The 19,008-nt window shown below is 32.0% G+C and overlaps 2 protein-coding genes across 7 annotated transcripts in view; both read right to left on the bottom strand.

Moving 5' to 3' along the window:
• LOC118181053 (uncharacterized) overlaps window positions 1–19,008 on the bottom strand; it is a 112,090-nt gene that overhangs the window by 92,374 nt on the left and 708 nt on the right. The gene's annotated exons all lie outside the window — the stretch shown is intronic.
• LOC146993429 (THAP domain-containing protein 2-like) lies at window positions 1,092–5,108 on the bottom strand. 2 transcript variants are annotated; one of them, XM_085808695.1, is made up of 2 exons: window positions 4,436–5,108; window positions 1,092–3,933 (listed from the first exon to the last, which is right to left on the bottom strand). In XM_085808695.1, the coding sequence occupies exons 1-2, from the start codon at window positions 4,586–4,588 to the stop codon at window positions 3,637–3,639; spliced, it is 450 nt and encodes a 149-aa protein (XP_085664821.1). In that variant the 5' UTR covers window positions 4,589–5,108; the 3' UTR covers window positions 1,092–3,636. The 2 variants fall into 2 exon arrangements, with proteins under 2 accessions (XP_085664821.1, XP_085664820.1); XM_085808694.1 differs by having other exon boundaries at window positions 4,436–5,042.

Genomic DNA, 19,008 nt, shown 5'->3' with positions numbered 1-19,008 from the left:
TACAACATTTTTCTTAAATATTAAAACATATTCAAAATGATGTAGTAATGAAAATTAGAAGCTGTATAAAATTTAATAAATATAAGTTTTGATGTATATTATTTACACTTAATATTTTATTGACACTGCTATATAGAATAACTAAAGTAACAAGTTTTTAGGCAGTAACGTGAAAAATAATGTTTGTGTACGGCATTTATTACTTTTGAAACCAATTAAACAAAAAACTTAATTCAGCAAAAGCTAATAAATGAAGTAGTGGTATATTATAATGCATGAGGATGCTTAAATTATTCTCTACCATATAAGTTTAAGCTACATGAGATAAACAATATTTGAAATAATAATAGAAGGTGATGTATTTTGTGTTGTTTATTTACATAGCATACCATATAAAATTAATTATATTGAATTCAGAAAGAACTATTAATTAGAATCTAATAGTGTCAAAGCAATTAGAAGTTATTGTCTAGCATATGAAATGTAAGTTAAATTAGGTTAGCAGTATATGAAATGTAATGGCAAGTGACATTTATGCACTTTCATTTGTCTACAGAATTTGACACACCATATAAAATTAATTCTGTTGAAACCAATTGAGCAAAAACAAGAGAACCTAGAAAAAGCTAGTGATGGTGTAATGATATACTACAATATAAAAGCATTTATAAGTCAGTTTTCAAGTTATGCAACTGGGAGAAATTATGTTCAATTTCCTTGCATTTATGATCTTTGAAAATTTTGGGTATTTAAAATGTCCCTTGCATTTTAATTATTATCAAACTGTTTCCACATTAAATTTATAAGTTTTAACACTGGTCATAAAAGATTTCTTAACAAATCTATTAAGAATTTTGTTGTTTTTAGCATTGATAAACATTTACAGGAATTATTAGGCTTTTCATAAAATAATTTAAAAGGGCGAGTAAAATTTTGTGCATTATTCATGTGTACAGAACATAGCATATAAAACTGATTCTACTGAAAGCAGTAAAAAAAATTGATTATTTTGAAACCAGCTGAACAGAAATTGAATGGAGAAAAAGCTAATAAATGTATTAATTATTAAAATAAGTTAAAAAAACAATACACAAAATTTTAATAATATTTTATTTAATGCAGCTTCTCAGAGCAATGAATAATAAATGCACTTTATGTACATGTAATATAGAATGAATTCATAACTGATATTTGCAATAATATATACTCATTTAAAAAAGCCATTAACAAAGAAAATGGTTTTTTATGGAAAATTTAATTAGCATTAAGACTCACAGTTTGCAGTTTTCGCTTTTTGTTACAGGCATGTGATCATTTTTTTTTAGTACAATAATTTTTTAAAAAACAATTTGTAGATGTTCTTAAAATTATATTTAATAAAATGTCATTGGAATGGCCATTATCACAAGTTTCATCGACTAAGAAAAAATCACATTCATCAATAATAGTAGACGATAATTCAATAACAATATTTCTTTGATTATTTTGCTTCAAAAACTTTTTTTCATTTTCTTCGCTTAATAATTTTTGTATTACGACATAATTATAAGTTACTGCAGTAACAACAACTGTTGAGGGGAAGAGTAATTCATTTCTGTCTAAATTTCGTATAAAATTATAATTTGCACTTAATTTTAGATTTTTGTCAAGGACAATTAATTTAAAGCAGGAATTACATCTGAGTGTTTTTGCAGCCATATATGAGCAATAACCGGATATATAAGTTAAGACTGGTAACACATTTTGAATATTTTGAAAATCATTTTCAGAAATATTAATATTGAACTCTGAGCATAAGTCTAAAACATTTGAGTTATCATCTGTAACACAGTCTTCTCCAATACAGTCGATTAAAATGTTCCCACGTGCTACTGATCTCAGAGATAAAGGTTGAAAATTTTGCATTCTTAATTTTGATTCACTTTCAAAAATTTGTCTTACTGATATTAGGTACTGAGATCCAGCAAGCATGCGATATTTACTAAATCGCTCTTCTAATGCATCTGTCTGCATCTTTCCTGCAAGAAAATACTTAAATCCTAACTCATGAAAACAATACTTAGATAATTCTAATAACCCATGTGTGGTGTGAGAAACAGCTAAATGTGTTTCTTTTGTAAAGGTCCCAGTTGTGGGAGCATTAGCTTTCCAAACATCTAACCATAACAGAAATCTTTTTAAAAACTTTTCATTCAAAGAATTATTAGGCAATATTGGCATTTGCAATGGATCATTTAGCCTCTGAACTTTCAAAGGTGTTTTAACATTGACAATATTCCACCAGTTATAAATTAGTTTTATGAAACTTGCAGTACTAGCATAATTTAAAATATTATTCTCCTTGCCAATGGTAGAAAGAGCAACAATAACATAATTGTTAAAAATACTGTTAACAAGTTTGACATTTTGTCTCTCCAAGTTTGATGGGTTGAGGGATTTTAAGGATAATCCATATGCATATTTTACTAAAGAATTTGACTCAATTTCATAAAGCTGTTTTAGTGATTTAAATGAGGCAGTGGATAATGGTAATTTCTTAAAATCATCAAAATCAGGATAATAAAATGCTTGTTCACAATTTTTTTGATTCAACCAGTTATTTCTTATACTTTTAAAGATATGAACAGAATCGATGATAAAAAACAAAGGATCACTTTTATTACATGGGTGTTGATAAACAATACTTAACTGGGGTGGGGAAGAAAAAAAGACATTGCTTTTCTGTTTATAGCATTATTATCACTGACAACACACACAACTTTAAACCCTAAACTATGTAAACCAATTATTGTTTTCTTTAAAACTGAAAAAAGGTCTTCAGCTTGGATTCTTTTAATGGGCAGTATATGTACAACTTCTTTAAATGATGATAATAAACTTTGTATCATGAATACATATGCTGTATTTGCAACACTATTACTGTTATATGCCATACCAACAACATTTCCTCCCTTATAGTCTATATATGGTTTTATGTGTATTTCATCCAACATTAATGTAATTATAAGGTCTTCTGAATTCAAGCCATCTGCTTTTTGTTTTATGAAAGATAACAAGTTTTCATCAGACTGCTCTTTAATGGGATTAGTATTAAATCCAGAAAATATTCTGTAAATTGTTCTTGGATGTGGCATAATGATATTGCATGAACTTCTAAAAAATTTATATGCATGGGGAGAAATGGAATATAAAATAACGAAGAAAACATACATATGTGATGAATAACGTATGCGTTCCTTTTTACAAATAAGTTTGGACAGTTGTTCTGTAATGAATTCAACAGTTTGTTGTTTATCACTATCATCAGTCTTAACAGTTTTCAATAGAGTAATAGCTGTTTTTATAACATTGGAAAATAAATTTTCATTTTGTGGTTTAGAAATATTCAATACAAAGTCTAAAACTTCAAACAAGCTATTTATATTATTTATTACTTTAGGAAACACTTCATTATCTATTATTTTTAATTCTGATTTACCGATAAAAACATGACACATTAAATTTTCTGCCACTACTACTGAAGCTTCAATAATCGGTACAGACTCAGTATCAATAATAAAAAAAACAACTTTACCGTCTTTGAAAATAACTGTCCAAGCATCAGGAACATTCTCAGACTTTATGCACGATAAAAATTCAGAAAACGAGTAAAAACATTTTTTTTCTGTCGTAAATTTCTTTACTGGTTATGCTTGCAGCAAGAGCACTCTGTATATTGTTTCTATCAATTTGAACTCTTCTATCATCGGCACTTTCTCTTGATGTTGAAGATTTACCTGATAAATATTTTGGACAGCCAGGCAGCTGTGAAGGTACAGCATCCTTTCGAAGCCTTGGACGAATTAAATTAATTTTTATTGAAGTTCCTTTTTTCTCATCAAAATGTTCGACTGTTCTTTCAATATCTGATTCGACAAAATGTTTCTCACAAACCTAAAAAGAATGAAAAATTCAGTATTGAGTATCATTGTAGATTCATAAGAAAAATCTTACAAATAATTTAAATGTAAAATGAAAATACAGATTTCCATTCAGAAATAAATTTTGGAACCTGAAAAATACTAGCTAAAATTCATCTACCTAGTACTTCAAGACATACTCTACACATTATGTACTGGAATGATGTGTATGTATACTGAAAGTCAGCTGATATTCTAGAAAGTTTTTGCTTACCTAATATTAACTTAAATATTATACTTTAAATAATATCTCACTAAATTTCATTACAGATTTAAATGCTTTAGAATTAATGACGAACTGTATTATTTGTTGATTTATGTATCAGGATAATTAATTTCAGATTTTATAGAATTCAAATTAAGTTTATAACAACAATATCATATATAGAAGTTTAATTAGTATAAAAAAAGCAACAATAAGGCCTAATTTTTGATCGAGAAATAAATCATAAGTTTAAAAAATTGATTGTACGTACCTTAGACTGATTTGATGGGATGAAATTCTGCCGGTGAATTGCACGGAGCCATTTTCTGCGCAACGAATCCGATTTGGGTATAGAAAACATCTGTACTTTTTCAGTGTTTGGATAGTTTCCTCTGCAGTTAGGAACACAACAAGTATAAACCATCCTTCAACAGATTATTAACAAATGAAATATTATTAAATGTTTTATGAAATATAGAAATTTCCCGCTAAAACTACAAGCATGCTTGCACGTTGACGTTACTACCGAAAGGAGCGGTGACAGTTTGTTATGCCTACTAGTCCCTGGCTGACTGACGTCACTCGCAGCAGAAGGGAGGCCTTATTTTTCCGGTGGTGACGCCGGTACCCGCACCTATTTAGAACAACACAACCCTGGCGACTTCCTGAAAGGGCTGCATCGGAAATATATTAATGGAGAATATGTGGTATTGACGTGACCAAACAACGGCGTGTGCATATATATGCTTCAGTATACAATTAATAAAAAGTTTCATACATAGGTACATTGGATACATATGTATATTGGTCTAAGGGGTTAATGAGATAGGCAAACAATAAACACATATACATTAAAAGAAATGAAACACTGACGCAACTGGCGCAATAATGCAGAAGATGACAATTAATGAATACACGTAATCGTGTGTCATCCTATATGAATATACATAAACTCGTGAAGGACACAGGTTAACTTTCAATACTGAATGCTATTTTTAGCCCAGATAAAGATCTAGACACACGTAACTTTTTCTACATCTACATGTGTGTGGCCTTTTAAATAAGGGTGCCTCTTATATGCCATCAAATACGGCAGATATTTTATTTATTTAGTTTTTCTCTTCTTCCTGACAGCCTTCTATATGGCTCCAGCATTTCTGATCTTAGAAGTTAAGCCTGAATAAACTTGAGCAACTGTCTGGTTTCGGTTATAACTAATGACTTGAAAGCTCTCATCTAGAGGGCAATTCAAACATTAGCATAGAGCTTTTTTGTTTTTTATACAGTTGAAGTTTGGGTGTATGCAACACTAAATTCAGCTGCATTATCTGCTTCCAAGGGACTCCTATCTGCATCATATGTATATATATATCTCTCTATATACATATGAGGCAGGTGGGGGGGCCTTAAAAATTTAAGATAAGACAGATTTCATCACGTATATCCATCTCCTTTTAAGTTTAAACATATAAATGTACTAATTCAGAAGTCAAACAACAAAAATCAGCGTTATACCTACAAAATTTTCACAGGACTGAATTAATAATATAAATGTAGTTCAGCAGGACATTCAAGGGGTCCCTAAACCTTTGGGCCCCTATCTGACAACAATCTTTGCATATCCTTATTTACACCACTGCCATCTCATTTTTAGACTAATTCTCATTTATAGATTATGCCATTCATTTTAAGTGAGAAAAATTATGAAAATTTGGATGTAATTTGCTCTGTAAATTGATTAAATTGGATATTCAAATACTGCAGAATTCAACCAAAATTATATTATTTCAAATTCTTCAAATTCTAAACATTAGAAAATTGTTTTTAAAGATAAACTGTGCTACTTAGAAAGAAAATCGTTTTATTTCATTTTATACAAAAGGTAATCAGACTATGTTTGCTTTTTCTTACAAAGTTGTCATCATGCTTCGGTATCCTTGAAGTTAATACTTCAACTTTCACGGACAGGAGAATTCACTCTTCATTATTAGTCTATCTTAGATCCCTTTTTCCCACCTGCACAATTTTAAGATTGAACAGATAAAGGTGAAATTTCCTGCATTTGCTTCAGATTTTTAAGGATGTTTTCTAATTAGTATATGGTTTTTACCTACTGCAACTCTTACACAATCATTCACACATATATTTATTTGAATACTATTTGAGTTCAGTGCCAATAGCGTGAGAATTCTCAATTTTCTTAGCTTCTTTTGCTAGGTAGACTGATTTTATGAATGGCCTTGTGAAACATGACAATTATTTGATAAAAATTAAAGCAATATTGCCCATAATAAAATAATATCAAAACATTAAGCAAAAGCATAACTTGAATTTCCATTTTGGGAAAATGAAAACAGATAATCTTAGTTATCACTTTCAAAAGTAATCTTATACTAAAGTTTAAATTACAAAACTAAAAATTCTACGTAATTCATGCTCAAAACAGAAAGAGGAACCGCAATCATTCTTGCTATACTTTTAACATAAATTGTTTAGTGAAAGCTGACTTGAAATATGCACAAGGTGTTAAATTTTATGTACTTGCATTAAAGAAACAGCGCAGATTTTAAAATTAAACAAGATTTATATTTATTAAACTTCATGACAGATCAATAAATTTAGGAGATCATAAACTGGTTGGAAAAATAGATCTTAATTCCATTACTTTGATGACATAAATGAAAGAAAAATTCAATGTGAAATATTTCAAGTATATTCTTTTAGAATGGTGTGAATAAAATCAGCTGAAACTTTCTAATTTAAGCATTTAATAACAGAACACAAATGCTATCCTACTTATTAAAACCCACTGGAAAATTTCATTACTTGAAAAAATTGTAAAAATTAAAGGCAAATAAATGGTATAAATAGCACTTTTAGGCAAATTATTAACAGAATTCTTTTCTAGCTTTCATTTTTTAAAAAAGAATTTTAACTATGACATCTAAATCAGCGGTTCTCAACCTTTTGACTAACACATACCATCTAAACAAAAACTGAAAGCTTTAGTACCACCACTATATTTTACAATGATTATTTTTCAATTTCTGAAGAGAAATATTTAAAAAAAATCTGGAAGCTTTCAGACTTTATATTATGCCCAAAGGGATTTTTTTAATGTTTTGTGTGTTACCTTTATTTACTAAATATCATGTTCTTCGCACTTAAACCATAAAATTCAATTCAACAGCAATATTGCAAAAAAATTTAAAACGAGCATATCTTTAGAATTTCCGATACGCAGTCTCGCGGGCTGGACATAATTTTTTCGTACAGTGTTGTCATTACTCACTTTGAAATTATCAAGTTTCTTAATCAAAAAATTCATTATTGCTTTACAAAATATGAAATAGATAATAAAACAAATTCTAAATTAGGGTTTCCAGATGCCAATATTCGGTGGAGGTTACATTATTCTGAATTTGATGATTCTAGGTACCGTTGTTTTATCACAATGTGAGAAACATACATACATTTATGCAGATTCTTCATTATTTAATTTTTTTAAATATAACACACGACAATAATATTTGGTGACAACAAATTGAAAACAGAAACGAGCATTTAAGTTTTCTATGCAAAATGTCAAAGCCAAGTTAAGACTATTCCTTCTGCGCTAACACCCTTTGGGCTAAACAGAAAGAAAGAAAATCTGAATGCCTTCAGTTTTATATTATGCACAAAAGGGCATTTTTTTAACATTTAGTGTGTTACCTTCATTTATTAAATATTATGTGCTTCGCAGTTAAAACAAATAAAATGCAATTCAACAGCAATATCACAAAATATTTAAAAACAGTATACCTTTAGAATTTCCGATACACAGTCTCAGGCGCTGGAGATTATTTTTTCCCCTCGTACAGTGCTGCCATTGCTCGCTTTGAAATCGTTGAGTTTGTTAAACAAAAATTTGTTAAAGTTTTGCAAAATTTGAAGTAGATAATAAAACAAATTTGAAATTTAAAATTGGGGTTTCCAAGTGACCATGTTCGGTTGGAAGACGTTATTAAAACTAAGGAATGTAAGGCAACAAGAAGACAAAATACCTACTGTTAGAGGCAGCAAACCAACGTAAAAAAAAAAAAAAAATGATTCTCATTGAAAATGTAGCAATATGAAATGGTGACATAAAGTGCTGACATGCTAATAAATCGGTAAACTCTAAGAGAATTAATAAGATACTTTTATCTTTTTTATAGGAACTTATTTTTATTTCCTATTAAATACAGCATCCATTTGTATCACTTCTTTTAAAAACATCATTTACAGCAAATTTTGTTGTGTCTACAACTAAAAGAATATTTGTGAAATGTACAACATGGAAGAACCACGAAAACTGCCATGCAGGCAGATCATTCGCCTCTTCCTCAAGTCTATAAGCATCTACTGACCTTGAACAAAGCTCAGATTGCATAAATTTATGAGTATTAGAGAAAAAATCAGGATGTTAGGGTTTTAATTTTTGAATTTAATAGTTAAAAATATTTTGCTTCTTTGTGTACCATCAGTGGTATGCGTACCACCAGTTGAGAACCCTTGATCTAAATGAATGTTTGCAATGAAATTTTTTAAAGTGACAGTTGTTAACCATTCTTGTGATGATAACATGAAAAATGATTCTGTGTTGGAAATGATTATGCTGTTAAAATATTCTTAGCAATAACACATTATTTTTATCAATGCTTATCCTCACAACCCAAATGTAAAAGAATAAAGATCTTAGAAGATAAACAGCAACACTGATTTGGCCTTTCCCTTGCCAAAGTTCCAGACCAAAATACCATTCTATTACTGAATGAATATATTGTTCTATCACATAACTTCTACAAAGTCTCTCCAGGTACTGGCTAGCATATCCTATTGGACCTAATCACTGAATGAGAATCATCTGTATGCTACCCTACTTGTAACAAAAGTTTCCTTCAGTTTATTCGCATGAACTGTTAAATATCATTCCTCAGTCACACTGTCATTCTGCATAATATCTACATTTCTCAATTGATGTCCACTATGATCTTCATCTAAACAAGAAGTTAGCAGAAGTGACTCAGACATAGGTTTTAATTTTCAAAATCAAAATTGTAAAAAAGACGATATTTGGCTATACAGCTATGTTTGGCAATTTTTTTGAAAACTGACCAAATCATGCAATGAAAATATAAAATAACAAAGAAATAACAAGCAAGGCTGTGCTATTTCTTCAATTTTTGTAGTCAATACACAGTAATTTAAAATAAAAGTTACACTGAACTAAGAGAAAATTAATCTTTGAAACATTAAGCCAGAATAAACAAAAGTCTGGAAATCATTTACTGTGGAAAGATGTCCCATGTGAGCAAAGAACTAGAAGTGGGAGAATAGTTAGAAAGCTGGCCAGGTATTTAGATTGATGAAAAAAACTTTTGAACTCTTTTAAAAAAAAAAGAAAATGTAGTATTTAGTAATTTGTGAACGGCAACATTTAACATTTAGTAGCTTGTGAATGGCAACAGTTTGGATGGATGTAAAAACAGAACTATGTTAGTGCTTTGTAACGTATAATATTCTAGGCTTAATTTAGAAGTCAAACAACAGAAAACAGCATCATATTTTCAAATTAATGCTGATTTTTGTTGTTTGACTTCTGAATTAGTATTTGTTTGGCGTGTTATTGTGTCTTAATTATTCTAGGCTTATAAATAAATAGTTTAAACAATTAAAAGTGCACCCCTTTTTAATTTATATGCACCTCATTTTGGAAGGTTTGGGGAAGCTGGGATTAAATCTTTGAAACATCATTCAAAAAGATGTTTACAAACTCTTATTTTAACACCCTAAGAGTTTTTAACTCTAATAACATAAAATGAAACTTGTCTTCATTCTAGGTCACTGGTAAGAGCATCTAATGATCTTTTAAATAGCTTTGAGTGCTCTTGCAGAACATAGCCTAACTCAAGAAAAGCTGAATATGGTAATTGATGGCAGAACTTAGAGCTATTTCAGCACTTTTGAAAATGTTGTAGTATAAAATATTTATGAAGGTTACAGTGAAGATCTAAGTGATGCAAACTGCAACAAAATTTGAAAGATGATGATGTGGTGCTTATTACGAATGAGAATCTGTATTCATTACACTGAAAACTAGAGAAAAGTATTAAAAACTTACTCTCCCAAAGTTGACGAAGTTAGAATGATGGGCTTAACATACATCAAAAGACAAAACGAAGTGACCAGATTGAAAGCTATGTCCTTAACCATTTAATTTAATCATTAGAGAATTTAGTTCCTTATATTTTTCCATTATCTTTATTTAAATATCTAGTTATTATTTAAACAATATCAGTTGTAATCACATTAGGATTTTTTGGAAGCTGAAGAGATGAAAAAATAGCAACCGCCTTCACCGGGAATCGAACCATGAACCTCTGGAATACCGGCCCAGCGTTCAGAACCACACCACCACGAAGGCACGTTAGGAAAGTGGGAGAAATACCTTATATACTCCCCCTTTTAAAGGGCAACTGGGGTTTTTTAGATGACCCAATCGCCAAATCCCAGGTGTGGAGAGTCATCATCCATAACCCTTTTAGTTCGGGCGCCACTGTAGAGACATAAGAATTTTTCGGAAGCAGAAGAGATGAAAAAGTAGCAACCGCCTTCGCCGGTAATCTAACCACGAACCTCTAGAATACATGTCCAGCGTGCAAAACCACTATACCATGAAAGGAAGGCAGGAGAAATGCGTTATACTGTAGAAGGCAAAAAACTATGAAGAGGTTAAAAAAATGAAAACTCTCGTGGGAAGTAAGGTACTCCTTTTGTAAAAAAAAAAAAAAAAAAAAAAAACAACGAACAATTGTGTGAAAAAAATGCATATTGGGTAATGAATTTACTTTTAAAGTACTTTTTTATGCTCTGAAATGAGAGAATAAATAAACAAATGAACTATTTGAAAAACCTCCTGCAGTAAGGTTTTCCTTAAATTTAATCCCTATGCTAATTCTGCTATAACATCTGCAGTTGGATTATTAACCCTTAAAAAAAAAAAACACTTGAACCGATCTTTGATTCATTAAACAAAATTTCACTATTCTTTAACCGCCTTTTCTTTACCACATTTTTCACTTTTAACAGCAGAAAAATCTTTATACGTACTATTTCCAAAAATTCATTATTATTCGCCACTGATGTAAACATGCTTACTTATTCTGCGGAATGTAAATAAACTAGCCATGAAAGGCATTTAAATTGGAACATAATAGCTAAAATATTTTGGATGAATAACTTTTGATACATATTAACTACACAAATTCAGAATTCATATTGAAAGACAGTGGAATACAGTACAAAGTCCGAAATCTGGATGTCCACTACCTAGAATAATCTAAAATCCGGACCTCAAAACCGCCAAAAACGTTTTCTTGTAGGGCATACGCATTCAGTTGATGCAAAATCAAATGCCCTCTGCACATAATAAAACACCAGGAGAGTCCCGATTCTTAATTTCACTTCGACACTAAATAAAAAAGTACCGTGTTATTGAAGAAACATTCATTTTAGCATAAATTTGTATGATCAGTATATTTTGCTCAGTTGCTGCGTATCTGCTTGGCATACATCTCAAACCGAAGCATTCCACATAGATACATCATTGATCTAACCCCAACCTGGCAAATAATTATTATACTTTCCTTTCATGACCGCATGTTTATCAAAACATGACAAATTGAGTAATGACTCGTGTAGAAATACCTTAACAATTTTTTATGTGAGTAATTGAATAATAAAGGGTGTGGTAACCTTTTATGTTGATGTTACGCTTGGCGATGATTACAGATTTAAGTTAAATGTGCTAAAAAATATTGACAGGGAAAAATTTACCAAAAATTTCTTTGCGTATGTTAAAAATAAATTTTGTTGATGATACTCATAGACCCACAGATTAAATTTAGGGCTATTTGAATTAAGAATAACTGATTTGTTATTCACATAAACCCAGAACCAGTGCCAGGGCTTGTATGGCAGCATCGAGTCGCAGAATTTAGGACCGACAGAGACCGACATCAGGCAGTAAGTTTGCTAGTGCCTGTGCTCAATAAGGCTTAAGTATATGGTGTGAATTTATTTATTCAGAACTCTGATAAGCCTTAAGCATGTGCAAGAAGTAGACATAAATATGATAAATAACTAAACTAATATAATTCAGGCTTAATTGTCTCTGTGAGCGATAGAAGCAAGATAAAATTTAACGGAGCAACTTGTAGTTAGTCGCCAAGCACATGATGCATAGCCAAATATGTATAGTGAAGAATAGTTGAATTTGATGATGATAGCTGCTAATTTTAAAGGTTTTCGGATATCGCAAAACAAAGGTGAAATTTTCCAATGAACCCTTTCAGGACGGGCATCCCATATACGCATTCCCTAAGAACGTCTCTTACAGCCGGGCGTCCCATCCACGCATCGCTAGATATTGCATGCAGAGGATGGGTGATGCGTATACGTATTTTAAGCTGGGACGCTTTTCTGAAGGCCACTAGATGGCATCCTATGTCCATTACTTTTGAAATGAACACATTTTAGGTTCCTGACCTTGAGTTTGATATATTCTGCTTGACTTTGGTATTTTACTCATCAACTCTTGCGAGGGTGGGTGGGGAGGGAAAGCGTAAATAGAGGTGAGCTCTTTAAATCGCTGCGTGCTAATGAAAACATTTGCGTGGCTGATTTATATCCAATTCCCTTTTTATTCTATTTTTTCCTTTTAGGGTTAGCATGTGGAGTTTCGTTACGTTTTGCATTGCCTTCAGTTATGTTTCCGTTTCTTCTCTTTTTATTTCATAAAGCCTCACCTCCAGTCTATTATGGTGGGAAGGCGCTATTTATCAGAGGAAGAATACCCTCGTATGGTCAATGAACCATTTATTAATGCAGATGAGAGTGATGATTCATTTTCTAAAGAGTTACAAAGTGACATTTTTTCTAAGAGTTAGAAAGTGATACTTCTCTATGCTTCGAGATTTACCACAGTCTTCATTTTAAATTTTGTTACTTCTTACTGTAAATAGTCTTTATTGTGTTGTTTTATTCATTTTAAACTTTATTGATGGATTTGATCAATTAAAACTTTGGAATAATTTGAATAGCACTTCTGAAAATTATTTTACAAGATAAGCAATTTTTAAGTATATTTTCATGTAAAATAAAGAAAAAAACGTTATTAAGTGCGAATTTTAACATATATAAGAGCTCAAGCAATAATCTAAAATTATGATACTAGAAGCGAAACTTTTTTTATTTTTTCTGATTTTTTTTATAAAATTAGGCTTAGCGATGCAAAACCTCCATCCTGTACGGTGACTGCCTTCGATTCCCTTCCATACCGCATGAGCGTCTTAAACAAAGGTGCACCGTCACGAAAAGGTTAATGGATTTTGTGGTTGGATCCTAGCACAGCCCACATGCTTGGTGTGCCCACTTATATGGCCCGTGTCGATATGTACATGGACAAATTCAAGGGAGTGGTGCAATGCCAAGTTTGTGCAATTCTCGGATTTTTTTTTAAGTGAAAATAGGTCGATGTGTACATGGATACAGAGTTTGTGCAATTCTTTTACTTGTTATTTTCAAGCTGACGAATTTCAGAAACACACGAAGCAGTGGGTGATTTTGCACTTTCCCGGTTTGTGTCGTCAAGGGTGTGGGCTCTCCTAGGATTTTACCGATTTTGTAAAGAAATGTGGAGAAGCGGTAATAAATGAAGATGATATAAAAGATAGTTTTCCATTGTGATGACAATGCTTCTCGATCATAAATCATTAATAAATGGCGAAATTTGCAGTATGGTTCTAGATCCAGAAAACACCGCTACCGATAGTGAAGAAAGTGACAGAGAAATTACTGAAAATGAGAAAAATTCGATTGACAAGTTAGTCGGAATTCTCGAAACAGCAGTTACAGTACTTTAAGATTATGTCTGTGTACAGAATTAAGGAGAAAGTATTAGGACAAAAAATGAAGAAACTGAAACAATTTACATTGAAAGAAATGCTTAATAAGGTAAAAAAATAAATATTAAGCTTTTTTTTTTCTAAATTTTGTTACCCTTTAGATCATAAATGCTTCATTATTTCATAAATCACCATTTCATATTTTTAATTTTATAATTTCTAAATGCCATCCTACGAGATTTAAACTAATGATCTAATATCCAGAAAAATCCCAAATCCAGAATCACTGAAGTCCCGATTTCAGACTTTGTACTGTTATATATTATAATACAACAAATGACTTTAGGTGTCCTTAGCTAAAAAGGTTAAATGTATTAAAATTCAAGTTTACTTATATTTTATTTCTTTATTGAAGTTTAGAACACTGGTAGTTCGGTCCGAGGTTTGAATCCCACGAACGGGCTGGCTGCATGGGTGTTTTCGTGGTTTTCTCCATGTGTAATGTGTATACGAGCCAGTTTCCCTTAGAAAGTCCTCCATGAAGGCATTCCTCCCCTTAGGCAGATAGCCCTAGTGTGCTTTGCCGTAATTAAATACACCACACCACCTTTACTGAAGTTTAACATTCTGCTAATAATCAATAAAGATTATTATATACTTTTAAAATAATAATATACAGTAACAACATCGATATTTATATGTATACATTTGGTTCACTAGGCATACAAGGTAGTTGTATTTTTGAAATTAAACAGAATATGGCAAAACATGCCATATTTTTTAAACAGGATCATAAGCAAATCTTAAAAAAATGCACAACTTTCAAATCATAAGTTAGTACATATGCATGTTTCATTTGGTTTGAATTAATCGATTATGGCAAAAGCACACGAGATCTAGCTAAGTGGAGGACTTTCTAATGGGAACTAGCTTGAAAACATGCTACACATGGGAAAAACCACAAAAATACCCATGTAGCTAGCCTATTGACCAGGACCATAGACAAAACTACCATTATTCAAAAACATTATTGCTCGGCTGCTGGTAGGTTCATATATGTGCATGGTGATATATGTACAATATATACAGATGGAGGAAAAAATAATACGAACACCTGTGAAATGATGGAAAATCTTTATTAATAGAGATTGGACCATCCTTTGACTGAAGTACAGATTGAATGTGACGTGGGATAGATGCATAAAGGTCATGGACAATATTTAAAGGAATATTAAGCCATTCCTCCTGCAGAGCGGTCTCTGATTCCGAAAGTCCGGATGGAGGTGGAAATCGGGAATGAAGTTTGGACTCCAAATATGCTCATAAATGTTCAATAATATTCAAGTCCGAAGACTGAGAGGGCCAAGCGAGATGTTCAATTGCATCGTCATGCTCTTTGAACCATTCTTGAATACACCTAGTAGTGTAGATAGGGGTGTTGTTGTCTTGAAAAAGGTGGTCGCTTCCCAGGGAATACAGTCTAAACAAAAGGATGGACATGATCTCTTAGGATCCTTAGACGGTGATAGGATGTGATCCTCCCATGCAGAATAACAAGTGGCCCAAGACTACGCCAAGATATCGCACCCCCCCATGCTTCACAGTCGGCAAGAGGCAGTCAGGATCAAAAGTTTCTTTGGGCGTTCTCCAGACACAAAAGCATTTGGTCGTCTGAAATATGGTGAATGATGATTCATCTGACCCTATTACCTGTTGCCACTGCTGTGGGGATCAGTCTTTGTGATCTCTGCACCATTGGCATCGCTTGAAAGCATTAGTTGCTTTCACCAAAGGTTTACGAATTGCCGCTCTGCCATAAATGTTCGCAGCATGTAGTTCCCTTTTGACAGTTTTTGTTGAAACGGGGTCTGGAGATGACGGTTCATTCCGGATGTTATCTCGGATAATGATTGCCTGTGCTTTCGGGCTACTATGTGCTTCAAGACCTGTCTATCCCTATCAGCCAGCTTTGACTTTCGGCCCCTGTTGTGCTTTGAAGACGTCGGCTTACCCTCTTTCGTGTATGCTGTCATAACAGCTGATACCGTACTCTTTGCACATCCCACAAGATTTGCTTAAAAGCGCTCCAACTATCATTCCTCTTTGGAACTCTGACATTTCAACTTCTCACAGACAGTTCGATCGAAGCATGCAACACAGGTGACTGCTGTTCAGAGTCACCTGCATTGACCTTCCTCTTCACGCTCACTAAATGTCAGACTTCTGTTGCAGGTGGTGCGGCTGCATTGCAGATGTGAAATACATCATACTTTTTCACAGGTTTTTGCATTATTTTGTCCTCCATCTGTACGTACATATATGTACCTGTTCCTATATATGTACCTACGTATACATACATGTACCAGTTCATGTAAGTGCGTCTCATATAAAGAGAGTTCAGTTTGATTATTGCAAAGCACACAAGGGCTACCTCCCTAAGCGGAAGGGTGCCTTCGGGGCGGAGTTACTATGGGAAACTGGCTCATATCCATTTTACATATGTCAATCATCCCGGAAACGTTCATTCAGCCAGCCCACTAGCCCGGAATCAAACGCAGGTGAAACTATGAGTGTCAAGGAACTTCACCGCTTTGGCTGCTGGTGGGCCATTTTAACAGATTCCGGTTAAAGCTATCCGATTTAGAATAGCTTTTTTGCTAATCTTTAGAATATGGTAACAGGCAGTTTGGCGACATTTCGGTAGGCGATAAAGGTTACTACCTAAGACTTTGGCAATAACGTGAGAAGTACCCAGTTCCAATTATGGATTATTTTGTCTGAGAGAAATGAGAGATCATGAGATATGTCATGTGACATATATGGACAAATCACAGTTCTTTAATTGGAAAAATATCTGCAGTACTTTATAGCATTTTGTATTTAACTTCATTCTGTGTTGTGTGAAACAGTGTTGCTTAATTTTTGGATCCCATGGCCCTATCTAAAGTGAATTCGAAATGGGTATTTGGTGGGATTGAAAGGGGTAGTATTAAGTTTTTCTTTAAGGTTGTGCGAGATAGAAGTAAAGATTGCTTATTACGTTTTATTAAGCAGTATATTCTACCTGGTACAATAATAACATCTGAAGGAAGTTTATCCGCCATGCACTGAAGATTCTGAAGAAGATTAGGTAAGTCAGTATTTTTAATCATTTGAGGATACTATTTTTATGCATTGTTCTAAATATAAGGAATAAATAAATTAATATGCTATTATTGGAAAATTGTTACTAGCAATGAATTAGTTTAGTAATTAAGATTTTAAGCTAATTTTTATTAATTTAATGTATGTGTTTATTTATATTTTAAGTAGTGTTTTTTAATTTAATTATATTTTAATTATATGAAAGTGATTTTGTAAATTATATGTTTGTAGCATTTTGGAATACGTTTCAGTAGAAGTAAATGTGCATGGAAATAATTTAAATATTTGACACTAAGTATTTGCAACCATTTTTAATGTTTGCATTATAAATTCGCAGCTGACGTTTATAACAGATAATTTAGAGGGAAAAGTTTTTGGATATTTTATTTATTTTATACGTGCAAATGTTCATCCTTGGAAAGGGTATATACTTTTTCGCGATCAGGTAATTTCATATATGTCCTTTTTACCGACTTTAAAGATTCACAAAATTTTCGTGCAAATTATTGTAATTTATGAGAAAAAAGTAGTGTACATGAATAAAGTCAAGAGTGTGCTCGATGCCATTTTTGTGCAATTCTGGGATGTTTTTTTAAGTGAAAATAGGTCGACGTGTACATGGTTACCATGTGTGTGCCATTCTTAAAAATCCGGCAAGGAGTTTGCGATTCTGCACTTTCTAGCAATTTTGCAGTTAATATTCATGATGATTAAGTACTTTTGTTCCATAAAATTTCTAGCATAAGTGTCATTTGGCTAGCAGATTGTTGGAAAAAATGTTGAGTAAATAAAAAAAAAAGAAACCTGTCTTTACTTCGTGAAGACAAAATGGCGCTAAAAAAAAAAAAAAAGTAGGAGGTTGCTGTAGCAGGTTTGGTTGCCAAATTTTCGCCAAGTTACCATAATCCAAAGATTAACCAGCGTTTTTTTTTTAATGTCTGTAAATAATACACATGCAATGTCATCAATCTGATTAATGTAATAATATAATCCTTATATTTTTTAATTTTAAGATTTTTGTTTCACCCACATTTTGTTATGCTAAATAAGTTAAACAACATCCTTTTACAGCTAGATAATACAAAATACCACATTAAATGTTATAAAATACTTTTTTGCTGATATTTATCAATGAACTTTTAATTCTGCCTTCAAATAAAGATCACCAACAAAAAGGATGACCAAATGATAAGTGCACATATTTGGGATCAATTAAAAATATGAACAATGAGTGTGTTTGGGTGCAAGATGAAACATAAAGAAAGCCAAATACAATTATTGGAAAAGCAAAATACACTGAATATGCTTACAAAGTACAACTTTTTCACTTTATTTTAATAGAATGAGATTCTGTACAACCCTATCACATGCTGAACTACAACCAAACAAAATGCTTGGAGACCATACAATTTTATTTTTTAATTATTAACTCATATAAGCTTCAACAGCATATGAATTTATACCGACAGATCATATGCTGCTTTCTAAGCCATACTGCTGTTGCATTTTATTCATTTACAGCTTTAAAATGCATTTCTTACTTAAAGCAAGCAGCATTGTTTCCTTTCAAGCATGTTATCAGTGGGAAAATACCTCATCTAACATTTGATTATGAGATGCATAATTTGATTCATTCACATTTTTCCTTTAAAAAGTATTGACTTCTAATGAATAGCATACGGTAGAAGATATATACATGATTCCATTCAAATAGAATTTGTGTGAAAACGAATAAAATTATGTGTCAACACAGAACGTGGTTATGACATCT

The sequence above is a fragment of the Stegodyphus dumicola genome, chromosome X1, assembly GCF_044657685.1.
Source record: "Stegodyphus dumicola isolate Sdum_Otavi_A_Nest chromosome X1, ASM4465768v1".
Lineage (NCBI taxonomy): Eukaryota > Metazoa > Arthropoda > Arachnida > Araneae > Eresidae > Stegodyphus > Stegodyphus dumicola.
This window is presented reverse-complemented; position numbering and strand designations above follow the sequence as displayed.

Bases quoted from the DNA above. Each gene is read 5' to 3' on its own strand.
- LOC146993429 (XM_085808694.1), bottom strand. From the start codon at position 2,220: ATGCCAATATTGCCTAATAATTCTTTGAATGAAAAGTTTTTAAAAAGA.